Consider the following 26429-nt stretch of genomic DNA (forward strand, 5'->3'; position numbering starts at 1 on the left):
TTCATTGCTTGTTCTCTGCATGTGTTTGGGATAAAAAGCAGCAATTTTTACACAAAAAGCCTTTAGTCCCAAACTATAAACCCCATGCTTGTGTTGAATGGAATTATGATGCTGAAAAGGAGTCAGGCATGTTGTGAAAAGAGAGAGAGAGAACATGTGAGTGAGCGAGTAAATGGAAACATGCTGCTGACTTAATAAAGAGGCATGGAAGAACTTTCATAGATGGAAGCCTGAGCTCTCGTCACTGCCTCTCCTAATTATTTCATTTGAGTAAATGATTGTGCTGCCACCCCCATTATAGTTAGTTTATTCAATCTGCCTCACAGCAACACTGCACATGCAAGAGAGAGAGAGAGAGAAAGACAGAGAAAGAATAAAGTGTGAGAAATAAAATGTTTATTGGGCATTGCTTATTCATGGTGCTCGGTTGCCCGTTTATGCTCAATCTGAAATCGTTATTTTCCTTCACTACAACTTACAGCATCACTAAACACAAATCTACATGGACATCATGCCATTGACTATTTTTAATATGTTATTGACCAACTTTACATGTGAATTGTACACAAGTGCTATACAAATAAAAATTGAATTGACTCCTGGTAATGAACATTATGATCAGCAGTAATAAAGGGTTAATGAGTACTAACAGCTTGTGTGTGTGTGTGTGTCAGGTTTCCCGGCAGCGGCGTACGGTCCGGTGGCAGCGGCAGTGGCAGCGGCACGAGGCTCAGGTAGGGGCGCCCGAGGAAGAGGCAGCTACGTGGCGTACCCACAGAACCCGGGGCCAGGTAAACGCTCTGACCACGTGTGTTCTGTGTGGTTACGGCTGTGTCCATCCTCTTCTGCACTCTACACTTACACACCTTAAACAAGAGAGTGGCAGCTTTACAGTTTTCCCCCAAAACAACTAAACTAAATCACTAGCATGCCTTTACAGGTCATGATTGCTTTATATTCCCTTTTGCCAAAAGTTCTAATTGTTTTTAAATCATTTTTCAAGTTTGATGAGTACAATTTAACCTTCAGTCAGGTGTGTATCTAAAAGTGAATGTCAGCACACATCCTTACAGAAATGGAAAAATGGGATTTTATCCTATCCTTTTGTAGCTCTCATCACGGATCGGCTCGTTGGCTCGAGCAAATCTGCCTCCTCAGTGATCAGTAAATAAATCGATGGCTTTTTAGAAGAGTCTGCTTGCCTTAGCACAGTGTAGAACGGAGGTGACGGACATCTTTAATGGCCAGACAGACACCCTGGGGACCCCGGTGCTTTTTGTTCGGTAATTAAGCACCATCCTGGAGTGGGATCCCTCTGGGTTCTGTGCTGTGATTGGATGGGCTGCAGCTGAGATCTCCGTTTCCCGCTGAGCAGAGATGAGTCCATGGCAGATTATAGTAAATAGATTTTAGTAGACAGACAGTGTAAGAAAATATAAATTGTAGTAAGACACATGAAAATTGCATTTTACTAATGTTGCATGGGAAATTTACTGTGTCGAGCACCGTGCTAATTACATCTAACTACACGAGAGACAATAATAGCAAAAACAAGTCTTTTTGTTTGATTTGACAAAGCTCATATGACACAATTACCAGAGACACCAATGATCTTTACTATTTATTTACATTTAAAATTTATTTGTAATAATTCTAGTGTCTGTGCGTCAAACTTTAAAATGGGAAATAATAAGAAAGTAGGATCTTATTGGAATTGGGAAGAAACTGGACTAGTCTGAGGACTTACTCGAGCTTTGTTGCTGTGTCTTATGTAATCTTCATAAAATCTTCATTGAAATGTTGCCCGTTACACACCGTGTCACACGTGCATGGAAAATGAATGGTCACGTGCTCCTTTGTTGTTTGCGAGTGTGAACTTGGGGTAATAGCCAAGCATATGATACAAAGTGCTACCTTGGTGATGGCTTAAGATTAAAATAGTTGGTTTAAACCGTGAGGCTAGCAGCTTGTTCAGAGGTGTTGGGACTCATCATTTAGACACAGTGAACTTTCGGCATCAGCAGTTTTACATGCGAGAAGTATGTGGGAATTGTGTGTTTTGACAGCGTTTCTGTTACACTGGGACAGGTATCCGTTTGTCCTAAAACTAATTACTGTCTCTAGAAATCCTCGACTGGAGTGTTTAACTGATGTGTAAATAACACTCAGCCACTGAGAAACCTTAAACAACACAAATCAACATGGTTGGGTGCAAAGTTAAGACAGTGTCCTGAAAATGTCTGCTGTTTATAAAGGTGACTGTACTTCTGTACCTCACAAAGCTGTAAGACTCTCACCGAAATTAAGTGCTGCATCCCGTACAGTGATAGCTGAGGAAATGACATGCACTGCTGACTCTGATGTTTAAAATGTGTGAGATTAGAGTATGTGAAGCACCACAGACACAAGGACATCCGAAAGGCTGATTTTTCTTTTACTATACCTCTGCCTCTGCCTTGTAACACAAATGTGAGGGTATTGTAAAAGTCTTATACCACACAGGCAGTTCTTTTTGGTGTATATATATATATTCCTAAGTATTATTCAGAAATGTTCCTGTCAGACCATACTTACTTTAATACCACTACAGGCAAAAACTTGCATGCAAGCAGGTAAAACGTTTCGACATCGTGTCTTCTTGTCGGCCACAGTCGTGTTTATTAGCATCTGGTTTACCTAAGGATGATTGGATATAATCCAGCTGGTAATGCTTTGTGTTAAACATTTTACTGTTTGTTTGTTCCTGAATAAACTTTCATGCTTAGGTTTATAGTTAGTGTTAATTCCGCTTTTTGCTTTTAGCACATAGTGTGTATGTAATCATTGTATTCCAGTATAATGACTTGAAATAAGCTTTTAAACCCTTGGCTGATATGTATTTTATATGTTATTAATTACATACATCAGATTGTTGATCACTTATTAAGATGCATATCATAGCACGTACGGATCAGAGATGAGTGTCCTACTATTGAGTTTACCTTGTTCTCTCTTGCACTTCTTATCATGCATGAATTAGTTACTTGTTAGTCCTAAATTTGACTGAAGTATTTCTAGAAATGCTTTCTAGGAAAAAAAACCTAGAGATTGTGAGTTTGCGTCCCAATAATGCTGAGGCCATTCTTGGCCTGAGTCTAGATTGGCCTTACTGTCTGAGAGTGAGAGACTTATTCACTCAGTAGTCCATGAGCTCATGTATGTGGAAGAGGGTAGATGGCGCTTGACAGGTAGGCAGCATGAGTTTTGATGGAACTTTTCTTTCACGTGTTTTCATGGAAGCATGTGGTTAGCCTTTGCTTTCCCATGTTGGTAGCTGTCATGATACAGGAGCACAGGATGGTGGGTGGAAATTGACAGGAGACCAAATTGAAAAATCTTTTACACCTTAAAAATATTAATTTCAGAAAATCAGTGTTCAATTCAGGAACCCAACTACACATGTCCACCCCTTGCTTATCTTTTGCTTGCATGGTCACATGAATCCCCCCCTTAGGACTTACTCATGAAGACATTGTGTAAAGTTTAGCTCAGGTCTAGTTGTTTTAGCTCTTGGCTGAGAATTTGAAGTGCAGTCTACAGATGGAGGCCAAGTGTTGGCCTGTCTATCTGTCTCACTAGCTGTCCCTTTGACTTTCTCTCAGTTGGTCTCTGTCTCTCCAACTGTCCGTCTGTTCCTGAACCTCACGTGCAGCTGAGAGTATGTGAGCCACAGGGTGCTGCACCACAGGAGGCGCTGCCCTCTGGAGGTCTGTCTCTCACACTTCTATTCTTCTTGCCAGCCAGACTCCATAGCTGGCTGTGTGTGTGTCCGACTGCCATGCTGGCACATGCTGTTCAAGTCACCACTCCTACTCCCTCTGTCTTTCTGCCTCACTCTCTTACTACTTACTCCCTGTTTGATGGAGGAATTTGAGTATCTCCACAGAGATTATTTTCTTTTTGTCTACTAGGTGATAAGAAAATGCAGAATATTGATATTGTGAAAGAGTGTCAGTCCCCCCTTACTGACATATTGTGGATATCATGATATATTTAATAATAAAAAAAAAAAAAAAAAAAACACACTTAATTGCTCCTTCAGTGTGTGCTTTATCCTGGTTAGAGTCATGGTGGATCTTGATGCTGTCCCATGGCACCAATCCATCGTAGGGCATCATCATGCACACACTATTACACCTGGTTTACAATTTACAGTCATTTCTGATGTTTTAATTTTACTACTATCTGCATCCACATCTTTCTACTACACAACTTGTTGGTTGTCAGGAAACGAACAGTACGTCTACAGTGCCTCTTGTGAGTGTGTGTTGTGCAGGTGGCCAGCTGTCCCCTGCTGCTCAATAAGAAGTCTATTGTGCTGAAGGTTAACACTGCCTGCAGCTTTCTCTTAAATAAGCAGTTTTTCAGTACAGATTATAAAATGGCCAATCACAGCTACGTTTAACCTCAGAGTCGATCCAAGCTGTGGTCTTGCACAATAGCAGGCATACAGGTGTCAAAAACTCTGCTTTCACCAATGGGGCTTGATATAAAGGTTTTGTGTAATTATGCTGTCTCCATACCACCAACACATTTTGCTCTTTTACGTCAGCCTTTTCCTTTTGGTCAGGCTGTCACAGGGAAATGGTCAGTATTTCTCTTTGTTTTCATTCGGTATTCATAAATTGGCTTGTGGTCCATTGTCTTCCTCCTTGTCATCAGCTTCCTGTGGCTCTATCCTCTGGACACATTATCCTGATGAGACAAGCAGGAAGTTATTGTATAAAGCCCCATTCTTGCCTGATGAGGTCTGCGGCTGGCTAGACACGGAGCTGCTCTCGTTTGGCTGAGCACTTCCCATTATCTTGAGATCATTATGCATTTCATCCCAACAAGCACGGTGATCACTGCTGAGAGGCTCAGCAGAGGGCCACGTTGGCCTGCACTGCCATGGTGAGATTAAACTGGCTCCCCAGCTCTCAGATGTGCCCATCTATTGCCCCTCCCTCTCTCACACACACACACAGATGTGACTCCAACTCGTGCCAAAAGGACCAACAGCAGCTCTGCTCTCTCAAGGATGCTCCATGTGACACTGGTCCTACAGGCTCTCTTCGCAGGAAGAGAAATGTTACACATAAAGGTTAGAGATGCGCTCCTCCCCTCTGTTTCAGGTTGTTTCCGCCGCACAGCTGTGATGGGCAGATGCTCATACAGGGCCTCTGGGAGGAACCATACTGAACTTCAAAGGGGAAGCACACTCCAGCGGTGCTCAGCTGTAGACCACTTTCATCTCGTCACTCACAGAGAGATAAAATCTCGAAAGTTTCTTCTTCTCGTTTTCCCTCCGTACCATGACCCGTTTCACACAATGTGAAAGGTTTTTTTTTGTGGTTGAAGTGCAGTTTTGGTCTGTGGAGCTTGGTAAGACACGCTTGAGTGACATACATTCCTAGGCTTGGTTTTCCTGGCCCAATGCATCGTGCCTGATCGTAAAGTACCCATGTTATTTAGGAAAGACGGTTTGGTCCGACTGACTGTTTCACTGTTCTCCACAGACACCACGGCTGTTAAACAGTCAGGTGTGCCTGTTCTTGCTTGCATCGTGCATCTTTGTGGCACCACCGTGTCGTGTGCAGTTGTACCTAGTGGGGCTACTGTATGTGGATATGTACTTAGAGGGCTAAACTGTGATACTTTTCTGACCACAGCATTTGAAACCATTATTTTTGGTTCACAACACCACAGTGTCTCAAAGGAATGTTCTCCATTCTAATGTGAGATTCTTCCCATGTCCAGGTTTCATTCTTTAGACTTCAGTATACTTCTGAATTGAGGCATTCGAGGCATTCTAAGCATTCCGAGACATCCGAGCAGCTAGAGCTCCGGTACTGTTGAGACAGGAGTAAATCATCTGTTAACACTCATTAGCCTCTGTCAGAACAAAATGACAAGACATTTAATATTAACTATTTGGGAAATGTCAGCACTGTCAGAATGACTCACCAAGGGGTCTTAATTACTCAACAGTTCATTTAGAAACAGTCTGTTTTTTAAAAGAAAAAGTGAAAGCTTACCCCGGGCCTCTTCATAAGTGGAAATGAAGTCGCTAATTGTAGCTGCTCTGAAATTCAAAGCTCATTTGGGAAGGCATCTGACAGGTTTATTGACATTTGGCCTGGAAGTTGAGGGCCACCAGGGATTTGAAGTGGAAACAGCATGTGTATTTATAATCACTGAAGCACTAGTATTAGGATAATCACATTCTCCATTTCAAAATTGAAATTTAAAGAAAAAAAATTATGGTGGGAGAACTGGCACTGGATTGATATGCTGCTAGTCCTCCTGCTAGTGGACAAATTCATACTCCTCGTTCGTGAGAGAAAAAGTCATACATTCGGGGCACTGGTTTGGAATTCCTTCTCTGAGGCAGTCATCTGGCAAAGTGGATATGAGAGCACAGCATTTATTCACTTGAAGTGAGCCACACACCTGATGGCAGTATGCAGAAAAATGGAGAGGGAGGGATAGACAGACGGAATAGCTGAAGACAGTTGAATTAGCGTTAGCCGATGACTGGAGCTTGGCGACGGTAACCCCCTCTGGGACTGGGCAAAAGGCAGAGAAAGGAAAGGAGTGATAATTATCCACAGAAATGAACCTCAGTGAAACGATTCACACTGTTGGACCCACCGTTCCGGTCGCCACAGCAACGCCGACCTACTCATTTGTTTTGTAGATGAGTAATTACATCCAATTAGACCATGGGATTTAAAAAAGAAACGGCGAAGAAGTGGTCTTTTGTTTCAGGCTGATAGCTAGAATGTTAATAATTGGATGATGAGAGGTGGGGGTGGTTGATGAGAAGATCTGTGCGCATTCATCCTGAACCACTGTTTCGGCTTAAAGTCACCGACACCTACCTGAACACCAGGATCTCTCACTGAGTGTTGTACAGGACTTGACTTTGTATAGCAGCTATTCCTGTAGCAGCGTGGAGTTCACTCAATAAGACACTGAATAGCTGTACTTTGAGAATATATTGAGTGAGGACCACACATGTGCTGGAATCACATGTAGACACATGTACACATGTAGAGTTGTCATAATCAGGTCAAGACCACAATTCATCGTTAGCTTCCTAAAAATGCATAGAAATGATGTCGTCCAATAGTTTAATTTTCTTTCTAACTGCATGTATGTATTAGCTTTACAGACAGCAACGTGAACAGCTCCAAAAGCAAGTAAAAAAAAAATACACAAACTTCAGAATGAGTGGCAAAAAAAAACATTAATAAACATTGTCACGCGCAATCGGCAAGGGAATGACACGCGTCAACTACTAGAAAAAGACATACACACCTAGACCTATATTAATCATAGTTTAATAGTTATATATATTATACAGTCTGACAAAACAATTATGGTAACTGAAACACTCTTCTACATGCTTTAATTGTTCAAGACTTTTTGTTCAAGCAATTTCTCTTTTCGTCACTCATGTTTGTTGAAGTGAGGGAAATAATGTTGCGTTCATTTATTTTTGAACATGATTCGTCATGTTTGTTTTAAGGCTATGTACCTTTACTCGCATCGAATGCTTTAACACATCAGAAACAGTCAACTTCATTACTCCAAACACAGGGCTTGTGTGATGTTCCTGCTTGTTGTAGTTAGGCTACATTGTGGCAGCAGATGTCTGCGCAGCTCTAACACACCATTTGATGTTTGTTCATTAGCATGCAGCAAATTTGCTCTCGCGCTGTACGAATAAACGCCTTTCTTTAATCCATACCCACTCCACCGCCACCGCCTCTCCCAGAGGAAGCCAGCAACACAATCAGTTTCGTTGTACACACCACAGAGAGAAACATATGCTGTACCAGGGAAAGATCAGAGAGAGACCATTATTTCTCTAACTTTGATGTTAAGAGGAGAAAAAAGGCTCTTCGGCTCAATCGCACTTTGTTTCTCACCTTTGCCCGAAGTAAATCATTTGTATGCGCCGAAACGAAAATTAGCGCAGGATGATAACCGAGTGATTGCAGCACTCCCAGATGGTGTCTCTTTCACACTCCCGCCATCCACTGAAGAACGACTTTCTGTTTTTTTTCCCTCGTGACGGCCCATTTTTATTCAAATCTTTTTACACTGATGGCACTATCATTAGAGGCAATCTACCTGAACAATAAAATGCCTTTATTAGATAAGACCTTCCAGGTTGCAAGATGTTGCCAGCTGAGGGTTAATTGTCTGTGTCATAGCAAACAAGGCCACCATGTGTATTTGTTGTGTGTGCTGATGTCGTCCTCGTGTCCTGTCGCTTCCCTCTTCCTAAAAACATTCTGCCACCGCCTTGAAGAGACCGCAGCAGGAAGCCGACATTGTGTGCGCCTGGCAATGCCTAAGACCCTTGGATGGTGTTTTGGCTGTAGCGGGGGGGGGACGGTTTTACTCTCACCCCTTCTCTTCTCATCCGTTTAGCTAATGGAGGAGATTGTGGCGAAGCCTTTTGTAAAGGTCGGAGCTTGTTTGTTATTAAAGATTCTAATTAGAGTGAGGAGAGGAAGCCGAGGAAGCTTGTCTAATTAGTGAGGAGCCCGGAACCCACTTTGAAACTCAAGGACGACAAGCTATTTGCATGCACGTTAAAAACGGATTAAATAAAAGTCGTCTCTTTCACGCTCCCTTTTTTCCTTTTCTTTCTTGTATTGTGTTTGAGCTAAGAATAATTAAAACTAAGCTGAAAGGATACCTATTTACCATGAAAGTCATACGGTTACAGAACAGTGAGGTAATAACATGAGTAGCATCAGGCGCATCTCAGGAGTTTTATACCAGTCAGTGTTTTTCACTCCTCACTTTTACTGTCTTCCCCGAGGTCTCCCCAATCCCCTGGTCTGGCATCACCCCACCCCACCCCTCTCAGATTTCCAACTCTTCCTGGGTTGGACCCTTTATTGAGATGTTCATTGAAATACAGTGGAATGGAAAATACAAACACAGAGTGCTTTATGCTGGGGGAATCAGCTCTCATTTGTGTGTAGATGCAGGCTGCACTGGAAGGGACGGGGCAATGATGGGGTATTAAGGACGTGCAGCTGTGTGGCACTGAGCAGATGTGTGTGCGCACACATGCCAGGTGCCTGATGAAGGCACATGAAAGGGACGTACAGACAGACAATTGGACAGAAGGCATCTAGCGTGTGTGTGTCTCTCTGCCGGTGTGTGTGTGTGTGCACGCGAGCAGATGCGGATGTGGTGAGTCAGCAGCAGGAGCCGCAGTGGGCAGTGCAGACTCCAAGGCTGCTGCAGTCCTATCAGAGATGAGTCATTAAGAGAGAGAGAGAGAGAGAGAGAGAGAGAGAGAGAGAGAGAGAGCCTTTCTGCCCCCTGCCTGCAGTCAGTTTAGGGACAGTGGTACTTGTGGGAGAGATTTGGGAGGACTGCAAAAAAAACAATATCCCCAAAAGCACTTTCCACAGTATTCAGTGTTCTGAATGGTTTGGATCGATTAGGTATTTTATATATAGACTAAGTGATTATGTAAGTCAACGTTTGTGTAAGATTCATGGTAAAGCTCTTTCTACCATCAAAATCCCACTGATGGTTTCACAGCTGCTGTCTAATCTGAAATCCCCATTCTACTTGGAATTGCAGTGTAAACTGAATGACAGCTACTTTATTAATGCTAACGCCAACAAGGCTTTGTTTACACACCTATACTGTAAACTGTAACTTTTGCACCACTTCCCATTTTAAGAGCCGTTGGTCCATTTACAAAGCCTTTGGGCTCGGTATGAGCATGGAATGTTTTTATTAGAAGTAGTATATTAGATTGTAAAACGTACTCAACACCAGTTTTTCATGATTGTTACTTTAAGTCCTTTCGTTGAAAAACAACTTCTGTGGAATATGGAACTTTCTCAGAAAAGATGTTTGATATCTGAACAAAAAATAGGAGATCGGTTGTCTCCCTGCTCTGTATTCTACCATGCCCTTAGGGGACATCATTATAGTTGCAGGCTTGTCTGATTCCTTTAAATAGCATATGTATTTCAGGAAAAAAAGATGATAACGCAGCCACAGTGCAGTTCTCGGGCTGCATGCTGTAATACGAAGCAGGCACATTAACCATAAGGAAGTTGTGGTTCTGTCAGCTAGATTACATTTTGCAGGTACTGACACAATCATATGCACGGCCAGGTGAGGCAGTGCTCTGAGGCCTCCCTTTATACTTCGGGGCACTAATAATAATAATAATAATAATAATAATAAAAAAGGACCTAATGCACAGAGTAAAATGCCTGTGTTGCTTGCCTTGACTGAATTACATCAGATGGAAAGATGTCTCAGTGCTACCACTGGCTTTCAAAATTTAATCTCCATCTCCAGTTATTCTGACAAACTCTGAAAGTCAGCTTATGCTTGTCAGTGATGTTCTCTGGTGCGTTGATAATCTGCCTTCTGAGTGAAAGGAAGTGTGATGTGATGAGTGCAGTGCAGTGCTGTGTGCTGTTGACCCTCCCTAATATGTGTGTGCCCGGTAAACATGAATGTGGCTTCCTTTGTCATACAGAGAACTTACTGTGTAGTGCCGTGTGTTTAGTCCGTATCAAATGGATTCTTCAATAGTCCCTTTATAGAAACCGTTGTTCCCATCTTTAGAGAAAGAAACTTGTATTAACACGTTTTCAAGAATCGAAGTGTGTGAATGAAAACGATTTGTTGCTCCACATTGATCATCTAGGTTACTCTGAAGGTCGTTCGTGCGAACTATCCCAGCGGCCTGGTGTTTACCTCCTTGTCTGGCTGTCTTTATTTTTTTAATCACTTGAAGCAGTTAGCCAATGGCCAATTCTCTCGCTCTGTTCTAGTCATGCAGGATACTTAGGAAAACTGAAAGCTGGATATAATGAGCAGGTAGCGTAGCATCTAGAGCCATGTATCTCTAGCCACTCTCATGAACGCCACGCAAACAAACACACCTTGCCTACATAACTGTGTACAATGAAAGAATTTTTCCCCAAATGATGGCGTCCCACCCCTCACCCCTTCCTTCTCCCCTTTCCCCATCCTGTACTGTATCTCCCAGGCTTTCCCGATTATGGGTTTTATTCCGCACCCAGTGACCAGCGGGGGGCGCCCTGCTCCTTTGCCGACTATGGCTCCCTGGGGCCTCAGGCGGCTCAGATGCTGCAAAGCGAGCACGCCACATCTGCCTGCAACTCTCCCCTGCAGCACCTTCACAGCCCGGATCAGTTTAAGAGCCCAGGTTTGTATGGCGCGTTTCTGTCCTAGCCCTGCCTTTACCTTTGCTTTTTTTTTTGCTATTTGTTTCTTCTAGTCACATCTTGTACTTAACATACTTGGTTTATCATTGGTGTTCACTAAAAAAGTTTTCAAAGACATGAACACCTTTTGAACTTTTTCCCCCGAGATGCACTGCATGCTGGGTTTAACTTCATATAGTCATGTTTATTTCTCCCTTTGAGAGATCTTTAATTTTATGTGCTGTAGATCCATTCTTTGTTGTTGTTTTTTTTTTTGCACGAAGGTACATCAGGATGCATGCACAGGTCGTAAGCATGCCAAAATGGATGCCTCAGTCACTTTCTTTACCCCTATATATTAATCATTAGCACCCACACTTCTGCATCTTCTGAAGGAGCATGGTATGCGTTTAAAACCTCGATTTTGTTTAGAGCATTGTTTTAAGGATGTGTTGAGTAGCAGCATCATTTTACAAATTATTTTTCCTTCAGAATTTCTAACAGTTGTCATTTCATATAAAGTGTTAAATTCACAATAAGAAACCAGGCTAATTCCCTTCCTGTCACTTTATGTAGCGCAGTAAAGCAGCAAGTCACCTTCACCTGACACTAGTCTGATCCGTCTTCTAAACGCAGGCATCCGGGAACATCCTTGCAGTTTTATGTCTTGCTTGACGGAATGCTTGTAAGCTTGTGTGACATTAAAGAGTTATTTCACATCTAAAATGTTAGTCCTTAAAATTCAGTGAACAGTAACAAGTCCTACATTGAAATAGATTAGCTCTGAATGTGTTACTTTCTCCTAAAGGAGCAGTTAATAATTTTAAAATCACAAGTGTAATGTGTAAACACTGACAAGCCTCTGCTCCTCTTCCATCTAAAAAGTGAAGGAAAAAAGCCTGCAGAAGTTCGCTTTTGATCTTCGAGCCGAGCTTTCACCTGATGCCCAAAGGTGGAGACATCAATTCAAATTCTAGTTGCAAAGTCTTTAACGTTGAGCATGACCCCCGAGTCTCACAGCAAGTCAAGGCTCATTGGTTGACCGTTTTCAGAAGCCCCTCCATGGGCCTCCTTGCCTGCGCCATCTTGAGCACTGCAAGCTCGGATACGCTATGCTCCGGTGTAGTGTTGCGTGCCATTGACTGACTGCAGTAGTCATAACGACTGCCTTGGTGTCAGCTCCAGCCAGGTGGTGTGAGGCCTGCCAGGGCACTCCGCCTTTCCTCGCCTGTCTTGCCTCATTTGCTTTGGCAGCAGACAAGGAAAGGCATCTTAGTCGCTGTGCTTTACGCTGAAGATTACACAGATCTCCTGGTTTGGACCCGGGCCCAGCCTGTGCACATTTCACCATGTTAAGCTTCAGTGGTACCCTGGGGGGTGGGGCCAGGACTGTAAGCTACATGAGTGCCATACAACACTTAAACTGTAGACAGACCTCACCCAGACCTGTCTGGAGCACATTTAAAAGAACAGCTATAATGCACTTTGTGTCTTTTCACACACACAAGCAAAAGAATTGCTTTGCATTTGCTCCCCTGTTTGCTTGCAGTTTATTTTTTTTCTTTGACATATTTCACTGGCATCTCATCAGCCTTTATCAGGTAGATGTAAAGGACACTTCAGCTTTGCTTTTGTTTTTTCCCCCACAGTGGCTTCCGAGGAAGTAATGTGCCTTTCTGTCTCGGTTTCTGCGATATATGACAGCAATATTGCTTTTAATATAGGTCAAGAACATTGAGAGATAAACTTCTATTGGATTAAGGTGATACTTGATATGAGGTGCTGTCAAGCTGTCTCCTGTATCTTGGTTACTGTGGCAACATAAACATAATCAATGCATCCTGGAGCTTTTAGGGGTCACGGCAAAGCATTTTATCCCACAGCAGTAACAAGGAAGTGAGTGTGTGAGTGTCGTTGTTAGATTAAGAAATAAAACACAGGGAGACAGGCTGCTCGAGGAAAATACAATGGGGTGATGTGAGCTGGGGGTATTTTCTGTTACCACCACGTTACCAAAGCATTTTAACATCTTTAATTTATGAACAAACAATATATCTTGTGGGGTTTTTAACACAAGCTATCATTCGTTATATGCAGCCTTTGTTTTTTCCTCTCTTGAAGTTAATCGATATGTCACTGTCAGCTCTGTTACAAATTGCTGACACTGCTGACTCCTTCCCAAAATGCTCTATATGCACCTCTTCAGAGAGAACTTCATTACACATGCGTATTTGTGTATGTGGAGCACAGAGTAGACAAGTCCCTATTTAATTGAATAGATGAACAAGGAAAAATACCTCAGTGAACTCTGGAGGTTGGAGCTGCTCTTTGTGGTGTTGTTGCCCTCTTGCCCTGTCGACTAGTAGTAGCACTTTGTCATGCTGCAGGAAGACACAAAGGTTATGTGTGTGTGTGTGTGTATATATATATATATATATATATATATATATATATATATATATATATATATATATATATATATATATACATATTTATATAAAAGCTCTAACTCTAAGAACCAGCACATGAGTCACCTGTACCTTAAAAACTGCCACATAAGCACAAGCCCCTGGTTTAATTAGGATGGTGCTGCTGAGCTACCAGTCAAAGCCAATAAGTGTAACTCATGTTTGCCTATTAAAGTTAATAGCAGGAGCAGTGTAGCCTGGGGGTTTAAGTTGAAACATAAATCCTTGTGCTTGCACACAGAATGAGAGATAGAGAGAGAACGCACAGTGCCTCAAAAGAATCCACCAATTACAAGAAATGAGGATTACTGTTAAAAGTGAAAACGGCTGCAATTGCTTAATAACAGGCCTATTAGAACGTGTGCTGTTTAGATAAGCCCAGTGTGGTTACTCCTAAGAAATGCCTGGAGTTACGCATTAGTCTCTCTCATGTTCTCTCTCCTCATTAGCTATCTCAGTCAGGTCGGACAGGTACAGTAGCCTGACTTCAGTCATTCGTTACACAGACAGTACGAGTGCGATTGCGTGTGTGTATTTGCGCTTTTCTGCTATGCAATTAAATTTTTAGGCTTATTCCATTCTCAGAGGTTGGAGAATTGATGTGGCTAAAAGGGTTTGTCTTTGGAGAAAGCAGACAATTCTGTCCTTCTGGTCCAAAGTGAACCATGATTTAGCTGTGATAGTCTAGGCCATTTATAAAGGGAGTGTGCTTATGATTATCCTTCCCAGTCTCTTGTACATGCCTGCCTTTAATTTTATTGACCAGATTGTATGGTTGCAATGACGAGCCTAATAATACTGGCAAGTTGAACTGACCGGCAAGCTTCAGCGTAGTTTTTATAGTTAGTGTCTAGCAGACAGCATCTGTTTAAAATATGAAGTACTTGAATTTAACATAAAGTGACTCAAGTGACCTTACGTTCACACCAGATACCTGACTCCTTTCTTTTAGATTAGAAAAATTGTGAGGGTAACACCATCAGCATATTAAACGAGACATTGTTCTGCAAACGTCTTGTTGTGTAGTGTAGTCTTTGAAAGTCCTGTAATTTGAACAGAAGCATCTATGTAATCTGTGCTCTCAGCAGAAGACTGCTTGACTGCATGCTGGATTCTTTGTGTGTCTGCATGCTGGACGCTCTTGTGCATGACTGAGCCCAAAATTGTCAGATTTTCACCATATATCATGTGCATACACCTGCAATCACTGGGGGGGGGTGGATATTATTTTAGTACAGGATAAATAACACTGTTTTCATAAGCTAGGAATTATAGTAATAATAGCTAAATGTCATTTCAGTGCCACTCTCTTTGCTGGTGTTGCTGCTGTTATTTAGCATTTCAGTATTCTGAAAATGAATATAGACGTTACATATCATATTCTCTCCACATATATTGCAGTTATGCCAATCTCCAGTCGATCTCAGTTTGTTTCACTGGATACGGCCCCGAGGACTCCCACTTCAGCACTGTGTATTTGCGTGTGTTTCTTTCCCTCAGGTGCTAACCCTGCTCGGCCCGGAGCCTTCCCAGGTGCCAACAGTCCTGGGCCTGTAGCCGATCTGTACGGCCCGACTAGTCAGGAATCGGCCGTGGGGAACTACATCAGTGCTGCTAGTCCTCAGCCTGGCTCTGGCTTCAGCCACGGCATCGCTGTGAGTATTATACACGTCAAATTTCACCCTACCTACAATCTACCTGTTTTGAAAGTACATCCCATACTGTACATGTGAGAGGTTTATTTTTCTGGCTTTGTTTGTCAGCCAAAGATTAACTGCATCTTTATTCTGAAGGCTTTATTTAGAGGAACGTTTTGGCCAAAAAAATTTACTTGACTCAAAATGAATTCAATCAGCCAAGACGTTGGTTACTGATTTATGGAGCTACTTGATAAAAGTTTAAGACACCCAGAATTAAAATCTGAAACCACTAAATCAAGCTTATTCAAGATTATTTGATGCCTCAAAGGTATTTCAGGCAACCAGGTTAGGACATTAGGTTTGTATTGCAGGTTTATTGGCTGATTGTGTGATTTGTGGTAAGGAGAACATTAGATGAATTACATTTTTTTGTCCAAAAATAGTCGTCTAAAGTGAGCCTTTTTATTGCTAATGCAGCAGTCTGTAGCGGAGGATGTATGGTGAATTAATCAGCTCTTTTTTTAATGTTCTAAAAACATTCATGTAGATATGAATAATAGATTCTAATAGCTTATCAGAATAGACTGAAATTTGGGGAAGAGGCAAAACAGCATCACAAACATACTGAGAAGAAAAAACAGCCTGCATGATTGGAAATGAGTAAATCGAATTCCAATGTCTCTGTAACAAGCAGCTGCTTTTGACACCATATCTAAACAAAAGCAAGGCACCGCACAAAAGTTGCTTTAATTGGCTTTTTGCTGGCGGAGCGCAGATTCCTTCTCTGAATGTCACAGATGTCGGCGCCTATTTCTGAATCGCTGCCGCTCTCAATTTGAAAAAAGCTAAAGGATGCATTTGTAATGAAGTGCCAAATTGAAATTCAATTATTCACACGCTCAGTCTCGCACAACTAAGTGTCTTAACCAGCTCAACGGCAGATATGTGCTTTATGACAAGGTGTATAACGCCAGTCATCCTGGGCCTGTCCTTCTCTGCCTTTGTGAACTGAATAACCTTTTTGTCACCCGCCTTATATTTGCCGAACAGCGTTAATTGATAATAGTTATCAAATAATTATCCTCATCCCCAGGATCACTTTGCGTCAAGGCTATAAGTTACACGATCCCTATCTTTGCTTGCAGGTCACACACACGTCAAGAATATTAACTGACAGTTTAAAAAAACCCTCAAGAGACCAACGGCTTGAACTTCTACTCTGTGTAACACCCACAGCGCCCTGAAATAGAAATGCATGCCATGCATCCATAGCTTTATTTATATGCGGTAGCGTTAAAGGGGAGGCATCTGTGCACAGATTTGCTCAGAGATGAGAGGTTAATGCGTAGTCGTGCAGTTTCAGGTTGAGTTAGTTCCTCTGCGGGTGTTATCAGAGTTGAAGGCTGGGCCGAGAGCGGATGATATCTCTGAGCATCACATTAGCACGGGAAATGATGCGGAAGGCAAAATGCTCCTCTATGTTTATTTCTGCGACACGTGTCAACAATTAGCCACACCGCAGAACTGTAGGGGCCACAATCCGGCAAATGATTCAACATTTGCTGCTTTATTACTCTGTATAACTGGCCCTGGAGGCTTCTTGGTGCTCTAGAGTTCACCACTAAACTCTAAATGATCTTGTGTAGAGCTTTATCATTAGCTGATGAAATGAATCTACAGTGTTAAAGCAGGAAAAACACTTAACTTTCAGGCCGTGATCTGAGTAATTCTGAAATGAACACACAACCAGTAGGAATTTAATGTTAGAAGCTGTTGTACTCCACTGAGACGAATGTTAGTGGGATTTGGGAGCAAACACTTCCCTCCAAATCTGCCTGATTAGAGAGCCCGTAGCTGCCTGCCAGAGCAGACTTTGATTTATTCATATGGATTAAACTTCTTTCTGAAGCGCTTCCGTCACAATCACAATGGGCTGATGACAGGCACGATAAGAGCTGTTTTTTTTTTTTTTTTTAATGTTGACAGTTTGCCGTTTTGCCCCCTAAATCTACCGTGTGGGCGGTTCGCTTCACCAACGCAATCAGGAAATCAGACAGCTTCGAGGATTTGCATATGGAGGGGGAAATTGATCGTCTCTAGACTGGGAAGAGTTGAGGGTGGACGTTTCGTCATTTTGGAGTGTGTTTGAAGTATTCCAGTTATCCTGCTAGCATGACTGAGAGCCTGTATACTTCAAACCTACTGGATGACAAAAAGCATGCGTGTTAATTAGAACTAAAGGTCTGGAGTAAGCTGGAAAACTAATCTAGCTCTGCTTGAAATTGTGTTTGTGATGCTTCTGTTCCTAGAAACTTTTAGGGTGTCTGTAAGCAAGTCTCAATGGGTTGCTTTTACTAACATTATTTCGCTCATTAATTAACATAAAAAAAACCCCTCTGCATTAAAACACCACAAGTACCATTAACACTTATATTGCTATAAATTTGAATGATGTAATTTACTCATGTCAATTAATGTTGGATGTAAAATAATATATATATATATATACTTTTTATTTAGTGATTTGAAATTTGCATTAATAAAGCTAGTATAGAATACATACAGTATACTTTGCAAACAGTAAGGCTTTCTTGTGAATATTTTTTTAATGCCTGTTCTATTCCTCCTCTCCTACATTGAGCAATCAGATCAGTGTTTGTGACTCACTCATGCTGACAACAATCCTGTGGATGAAAATGTACTTACTTTTCTTGCAATGCTTATTGACATTCACACTAACTGTATACTTTTAGGGCCCCTTGATTGCGACGGCTTTTACAAACGGATACCATTGAGACCTAACAGGTGGTCGGTCGCCATCTCAGAGGAGGTATTATGTTTCCTTTATATTGCTCAATGGTGCTTTGTATCCATCACTGTGTCAGCCTATTTCAGTCCTAATTTCTCCTCCACCTGTTCTAACCTTTCTGGAACTATTCACATTTCATACAGTCAAACTTGAATGTCTTATTCGCATTTAGGAACATGCATGCCATTGCCTTCCACTTGCATGTTTTCATTCAGTAGTTTCATGCATTTCATTACTAGATTAGTAGACTAGTTTATACAAGCCTGTGCTGTTGCTTTATCCTCCAGATTCTGTAGTGTGTAACTAAGCTACAGGTTTGTGAAAGAGGAAACTGGACTCAGGCATGAAATCACTTAAAAGTGCACTTTTATTCTTTACTTTTTGCTTTTTTTTTTTTAACCACATGCATGACTCTCACCATTCACTCACCAGTGTTCAACCACATCCCAGCATCAACACATGGTTTCTGTAAATCTTTTGTTTGGTCATAAATGGAAGACTATTTACGTATGAACTGTTTTAAATATGATCATTGCAGGATATTGAAGTAATTACTTTTTTTTCTCTATTGACAGTAGTATGTTATAGGCTTAGTATAGTATAAGACAATACCAACTGTCATATAGTGATGTGTGTGTGTGGAAGTCATCTCTCTTTTTTAATATTGGAGTTAACCTTAGGAACTACACTCAGCATTCACTTTTTGCAGGTGTTCTTCATTATTCATGCTGTTATCAATTCAACCGATCAGAAAATGAAGAAAAACGTATCACTGAATTTGATCCTGACATAGCTGTTGGTACAAGAAGGGTGGTTTGAGTGTTTCAGAAGCTGCTGATCTCCTGAGATTTTCACAAACATTATCTTCTAAAGTTTACACAAAAGAAAGAGTGCAAAACAGTGAGCAACAATTCTGTGGGAGGAAACACCTTGAGGAGAGGTCAGAGGAAAAGAGCCAGATTGGTTTGTGTGGTCAAGAAGTAAATAGTAACTTGTATTCGTTCTTCACAGACAGGGAAAGCCTCCTCACCTGCACAAAATAATAAAACTTGAGGTGAATGTGCTAAACAGCACAGGAGCACACTGGGTTCTACTCCTGTCAGCCATGAACAGGAATCTTAGGGCACATGCTCATCCAAAGGGGGTGAGTGGGGGTTTACTGTCCAGCTTAAGTGAGTCTATGTCCATGATAGCCTCAAATTCCTATGTGCTGACAAGAGTCTAGACTGATGAGGTCTTTTGCTGTTGTTGTCCACTATGTGACGTTAGGCATTCTGAGATGCTTTTCTGTTCACCACAGTGCTCATTGAAGTTACTGTAGACTCCCTGCCAGCTCAGACCAGTTTGGTTATTATCCCCCAACTGCTCATCAACAAGGTTTCAGCCTGCATACTGTCCATGCATAGGATGTTTTTTGCACCCTTCTTGGTGAACTCTAGAGACTGTCATTGTAAAACTCCCAGGAGATCAGCAGTTTCTGAAATACTCGCATCAACCCACCTGGCTCCAAACATCTTGACCCCTCCCCACCCTCAACCTGCAAAACAACTAACCTGTTGAGGCACAGACTCCTGATGGTGTGTTGTGGTATCTGACTCCAAGAAGTTCTGTAAGCTGCGATGTGGTGTCTCCATAGTTTAGACATCAAAAAGATTCCCAATCGTATTGAGATCTGCAGAATTTGGAGGCCAAGTCAACACCTTGAATTCAGCTATGGTCCTCAAACCATTCCTGAACAATTTTTGCAGAATGCCAATATGCATTATCCTGCTGAAAGTGGCCCCTGCCATGAAGTAGTGTACTTTGTCTCCAACAGTGTTGTTTAGGTGGGTGTAATGTAAAAACAACATCTGCATGAATTCCAGTAGAACATTACCTAGAGCATCATGCTGCTTCCACCTGCTTGCCTATTTCTTTTAGGGCATCCTAGAGCTATCTTTTCCCCAGGTAAGTGACACACACCAGGCTGCTCACATGATGTTGAAGAGAAAACATGATTCGTCAGACCAGGCAACCTCTTTCCGCTGCTACATGGTCCAGTTGCTCACCTGTCCATTGTAGACATTTGGCTGTGGATGGGCAGTCTCACCACTCTGCGGCTATGCAGCAAGCTGTGATGCACTTTGACACCTTTCTAGCATTACCAGCAAACAAACAACAGACTGACCTTTGATTCCCATGAAGAAATGTGGTAGCTAAGCTGTTAGACTACTGATCGGAATGTCACTGGTTCGAACCCCAGGTCTACCAAGCTGCCACTGCAGGGCCCCTGAGCAAGGCCCTTAACCCTCAGTTGCGCAGTTGTATAAACTGAAATAAAAATGTAAGACACTCTGGATAAGGGCATCTGCTAAATGCCATAAATGGAAATGAGCATTGGGTTGTCATGACCCTTTTGCCTATTGTCCTTCCTTGGACCACTTTGGAAAGGTACTAATTACTGCATATTTGTACTGCATATTACCTCACAAAACTTTTCAGAGATTCATTGTCCCTTATAAGGGGCCTGAAGCCACAGAGTGGGCAGACGGCCATGCTGACCCCTGTCAAAAATGCCTGCAATGTTTACATGAGCATTAGAACTGCACCTTGGAACAATGGAAGAAGGTGGCCTAGTCTGATGAATCACATTTTCTCTTTCACATCATGTGGACAGTCCGGTGTGTGTCACTTAACTTACCTAGGGAAGAGAAAGCTCTTGGATGCACGGTGGGAAGAGTGCAAGCCAGCAGAGGCAGTATGACGCTTTGGTTCTGCTGGGAAACATTGGGTCCTGGCATTCATGACACTCGAAAACTTTCTAAACACTGCTGCAAAAACCCCTACTGGCAGCAGTATTCCTTAATGGCCGTGGCCTCTTTCAGCAGGATAATGTAAATGGTCACACTGTAAAAAATTGTTCAGGAAAATGACAGAATTCAAGATGTTGACTTGTCTTCCAAATTCCCAGGTTCTCACTCTAAATGAGCATCTGTGGGATGTGCTAAACAAATAAGTCTGACCCTTGGAGTCTCCACCTCGCAACATACAGGACTTGCTCCTAAAATTTTGTCACCCGGACACAACAGCACACCTAGAGAGAGCACAATGTTCATTTTAACATGCAAAGGGTTTGCTCAGCTGCCACACTATTACTTTCTGTGACAAGTCCAGAAGTAGATCTGTTCTGTCTATATATATTGAGGCTTCCAGTGCAAGTGGAATTAAATTCGCTATCGCTTTATACAAAAGAGGACTTGGCTATTAAAAATGAATTTAAAGACAGTGATATTTTTCTTGTCATCTCAGTGCTGTGTGGGTTTCCATCTATTTCTATTAGCTCCTCTGGTATCCTACTGTGTTGCACTCATGGCTCTGAAATTTTCACATGTGGACTGTTGAGTCAGATCCCAGACTCAGCACGCAGAAGTCTCCCTAGCCCTGTCCACTCGAATAACTTCCACATCACTATGCCGGTCGTTTCTACAGGAATAGCATTAGAAAGAGTTGCAGAATCTGTGGGGTTACTTCCCTCAAACAACTAAAAATGAGTTAACACGGCTACACCCATTCATTTGAACTGCAATACATTTACACTCACAATCCTCAGAAAGTTAAAGGGTTCAGCTGCATCTGACACATCAGATTCAGTACTGTGGTATAAACTAAGTGATATGCAGTAATATTAAACCCATGTTTTTTTTTCTATTGTAACATTAGGTATGTGTGTGATAAGTAACTAAGGTAAATTGTGTTATCAAAATGAAATTTTGGTAAATTGTTGTTTTGTGTCATAGCTGCTACAGTGAGAACAGGATTTAAATTGTAATTGTTGTGGTAACGGAAATAAAATACTTCAGAACATGCTGTTACAGCAAAATAATCAACTTGTTTTAGCTTGTTTTTCAATTAGTGTTTAACACGTACAGTGGTGTGAAAAAGTTTTTGCCTCTTCTTGATTTTTTTTTTTTGCACGTTTGTCACACTTTAATGTTTCAGATCGTCAAACAAATTTATATTAGTCAAAGAGAACACGTAAACACAACATGCAGTTTTTAAATGAAGAATCCAAACCCACATGGCCCTGTGTGAAAGTGTTTGCCTCCCCTGTTAAAACATAACTGTGGTTTAGCACACCTGAGTTCAGTTTCACTAGCCACACCCAGGCCTGATTACTGCAATCAAGAAATCACTTAAATAAGACCTGACTGATGAAGTGAAGTAGACCAAAAGATCCTCAAAAGCTTCACATCATGCTGAGATCCAAAGAAATTCAGGAATAAACGAGAAAAAGTAATTGAGATCTATCAGTCTAGAAAAGGATATAAAGCAAGGGCCCCCTAAAGCTTTGGGACCCCAGCAAACCACAGTGAGAGCAGTTATTCACAAATGGTGAAAACATGGAACAGTGGTGAACCTTCCCAGGAGTGGCCGGCCGACCAAAATTACCCCAAGAGCACAGCGACGACTCATCCATGATGTCACAAAAGACCCCACAACATCATCCAAATAACTGCAGGCCTCAGATCAGTGTTCATGACTCCACCATAAGAAAGAGACTGGGAAGAAGAGGTAAAAAAAAAAAAACAACACTGCTGAGCAAAAAGAACATAAAGTCTCATCTCAGATTTGCAAGAAAACATCTTGATGATCCCCAAGACCTTTGGGAAAATACTCTGTAAACTGACGAGACAAAAGTTGAATTTTTTGGAAGGTGTTTGTGTGTCCCATTACATCTGGCATAAAAGTAACACTGCATCTCAGAAAAAGAACATCATCCCAACAGTAAAATATGGTGGTGGTAGTGTGATGGTCTGGGGCTGTTTTGCTGCTTCAGGAACTGGAAGACTTGCTGTGATAAATGGAACCATGAATTTTGTTGTCTACCAAAAGATCCTGAAGGACAATGTGCGGCCATCTGTTCGTGACCTCAAGCTGAAGCAAACTTGGGTTCTGCAGCAGGACAATGATCCAAAACACACCAGCAAATCCACCTCTGAATGGCTGAAGAATTCAATCCTATCGAGATGCTGTGGCATGACCTTAAAAAGCCGGTTCATGCTCGAAAACCCTCTAATGTTGCTGAATTATAGCAAACGCTTGATTGCAGGTCTTGCTGCTGAGGGCGGCCCAACCAGTTATTAGGTTTAGGGTGCAAACACTTTTTCACACAGGGCCATGTAGGTTTGGATTTTGTTTTCCCTTAATAATAAAACCTTTATTTAAAAACTGCATGTTGTGTTTACTTGTTATCTTTGACTAATATTTAAATTTGTTTGATGATCTGAAACATTAAAATGTGACAAACATGCAAAAAAAAAAAAAAAAAAACAGGAAGGGGGCCAACACTTTCACACCAGTGTATATTATTAATTGAGGTGGTGTTTCTGTAACAGTGCAGAATGGTAGTAGCTAAAGCTTTGGTGATTAGCTGCTTGTCACACAGAAACTCATGTTACTTAGTCTGTACCTGTTTTGATTCCTCAGCATAAATCTGGAGGTCCTGGGAAGACGAGCCGCAGTTTCTAACTGGTCGTGTACAGGTGATGACGTGAGACTTCAAGCACTGCAGCATCCCTTTGTGAAAAGGACAGGGGTGGCATCATGAAGAAGAAAAGAACAAAGGATATGTTAAGCTCTTTAAAAAAAATAAAATAATAATAATAATAATTATAATAATAACTGCTGTACCATACACCCCCCACCCTCTTGTAACCACATAACTTTTATTTGTTCTGTATATTTTCTTTTGCTTTTAGTTGGTTATGTAGTTGGGGGAAAAAAAGGTTTAGTTGGTTTGTCGTCATTTAAATTTTTCTTATTTCTATTCAAGTGAATTTTCTTTTGGCATTTTGGAAAGTGTAGTTTGTGTTTACTGGTCATGTCTGAATTACCTTTGGTACCAATTGATGTAAAGCTCAGATTTTATGGTGTCATATTTGCACAAAAACAGTGAACGATCCAGCGTTACAGCTTTGAGAGAACCCCGAGAGATAAACTGACCTAATCAATCTTAGTAGCTGTTTTTAATTCTTGTGATGTCTCATTGTCGATCATAATTACCTATTTTTGGGCAATACAAAGAGGACTCCAATATTTTTATGGTCCTTTTTTTTTTAATAAGTGTTGTTTTTGTCGTTTAGGGGGGAAAAAATAATGTATACTATGGCATTTTTTTTTTTCTCAAATGAATACATTGTGAATTCAGATTTAAGAAGAAAAAAAAAAAGGAACTGTAAATATTATTCCAGTCACTGCATATAACCTACACAGAATGGGGGGGAAAGTACATATTTTTCTGACCATGTGTCAAAAGAAATTGTTCCAGGGTGTGAATAAACAAAAAAAAATATAGGTCTTAACAGATTATTATCTAGGTGTCACAAAAATACAGTAAAGTACCCCGGTGACGAATCGGATCTATCGGATAGCTGTTTTTCGCTTGCTGTGTAAATACTCGAGCTGAATAATTTTCCAAGTGTCATACCAGCATATTTACAAACCGGTGACTACAGGGCACTGCTCACAGTCGGTTGGTGGAGGCTTTTATCTCCACTCTGGAGATTCAAGCTTGAACTTTTGAGAGAACAATGTTTCAATCCAAAGCACACTGTAGGTAGTGTTAAAGAGATTTTACTCTGTGTGACCTGACACTTTTATACTCCTGACGAAAAGAAAAGAAAGGAAAAAAAAAAAAAAAATGACTATGTTATTTGGTGGTGGTGTTTGTCCTGTACACTCGGTTCTACCTGATTTTGGAACTCGGTATCTGTACATTTCAGTTAGGCATGTGCTGATGTAAAGCATAACAATTGATCACAATACTGCTGTGACGCGCGTTTCCAGTAAGTGCGGTTACTCCGTTCTTGCTCTGTTTAGGAGAAAACTTTGAGAACGCGGCATGAGGGTCTTCTAAGGGTGCTTACTTTAGACATTTGAGTGAGTAAAACATGTTCTCAAAGATCCTAATTCACTGGATATTTGAAGATTGTGGCAGAAATCTATATTTTTTCCCCACAATGTAGTCACTTTTTAAAAATACAACATTGTGAAAATAAATGTTGTAATCTGTGATCGGACTTTTATTGTTTTTGTGATATTTTATCGTGATGTAACTGAAGATCAGCACATGCCTAGTTGCAGCTTATTCTTTTTAAATGAATCGAGAAGGCAAACCTTTTATACCATACCTCAGTGCTGTGAGTTTTAACGGTGGAAACGCTTAGAAAAAAAATGTAATTTATTTTATCAGCGAGTTAACAGGCAAACCATGCTGAACTGAGTATAAGGCTATATCATTGCACTGTGACCAGTGGAAAAGCCCTCTGACCGCTTCCTTTTTGCACATGTTGAATGCTCCTTGACCAGGGTTTCATGTATGAAGACTCCATATGAATGTCACTGCGAGGCAAGCAAAAAGAAAAGCAGTCTCTAGACCTCGGAGCTTAGATCTCATTTCATGGCTATAGCCGGCATAGACTCTAAAATATTGACATATTTTAGATACAGCTGATAGAAGACACTGAATATGTTCATGCAGAGAACCAGAGCTGCTGTGCTAACTTTTTCTTGTATAATGGACTTTTGGGTTTTGGTCAAAGATATATAACGTTTAATGAAATGATTTTAAAGTGTGGTTTGTTGAAGGTAATGATTCGATCGATGTATATTTGTACATTTGTCTCTTGTTTCCTGTATAAGTTTTTTTTTTGTTTGTTTGTTTTTCATTCTTTCTTTTTTGTTTGGCTTTGTTTCATTTTAATGTACGCCGATGCTCCAAATAACCAGGTGAAGCAAAATGCTGGATGCTTTTTACACAATCTGGAGATACGATCAAGTAATAATTTAAACAAAATGGAAAAAAAGATGACTATTGTAATGTTCAAATGTACAAGAAAAAAAAATGAAATACAATACTTACCAAAAAAAAAAAAAAAAAAAAAAAAAAAAAGGAAAAATGATGTTCCTTCACTGTTTTCGATTTGGGGGGGGAGTTGGTTAAGATTTTATGATATTTTTGTCGTTGTTGATATAGTAGTGAATATACTAATTATACTTCAATGTACTGTGTACTCAAATTCTCTGTCTCTCCATTCCCTACTGCCCGCCACACCCAAGCTTCAGTTCATCATTGTATTTAGTAGGCATGTGCTGAAATTCATATGTAATATACACACATACAATACACGGTTATTGTGGACCTGTCGAAATATTGTTTTTATATATTTATGTATACATATATATCTATAGCTCTGGCAGATTTTTGTGCTAGAGGGAAAAA

General features: G+C 41.1%; 1 protein-coding gene across 5 annotated transcripts in view; it reads left to right on the top strand.

The window, feature by feature from the left end:
• msi2a (musashi RNA-binding protein 2a) overlaps positions 1 to 25772 on the top strand; it is a 212643-nt gene extending 186871 nt beyond the window's left edge. The window contains exons 11-15 of one of the 5 annotated variants that reach the window (XM_060895608.1): positions 675 to 791; positions 11075 to 11254; positions 15221 to 15375; positions 18114 to 18190; positions 23612 to 25772. In XM_060895608.1, the coding sequence (XP_060751591.1) occupies positions 675 to 791; positions 11075 to 11254; positions 15221 to 15375; positions 18114 to 18155 (494 nt within the window). In that variant the 3' untranslated portion in view covers positions 18156 to 18190; positions 23612 to 25772. The remainder of the gene's footprint in view (positions 1 to 674; positions 792 to 11074; positions 11255 to 15220; positions 15376 to 18113; positions 18191 to 23611) is intronic. The other 4 variants (XM_060895607.1, XM_060895609.1, XM_060895610.1 and 1 more) reach the window with 4 other exon arrangements.
• Positions 25773 to 26429: the final 657 nt, after the last annotated feature.

Source organism: Tachysurus vachellii, chromosome 20, assembly GCF_030014155.1.
Source record: "Tachysurus vachellii isolate PV-2020 chromosome 20, HZAU_Pvac_v1, whole genome shotgun sequence".
Taxonomy (NCBI): domain Eukaryota; kingdom Metazoa; phylum Chordata; class Actinopteri; order Siluriformes; family Bagridae; genus Tachysurus; species Tachysurus vachellii.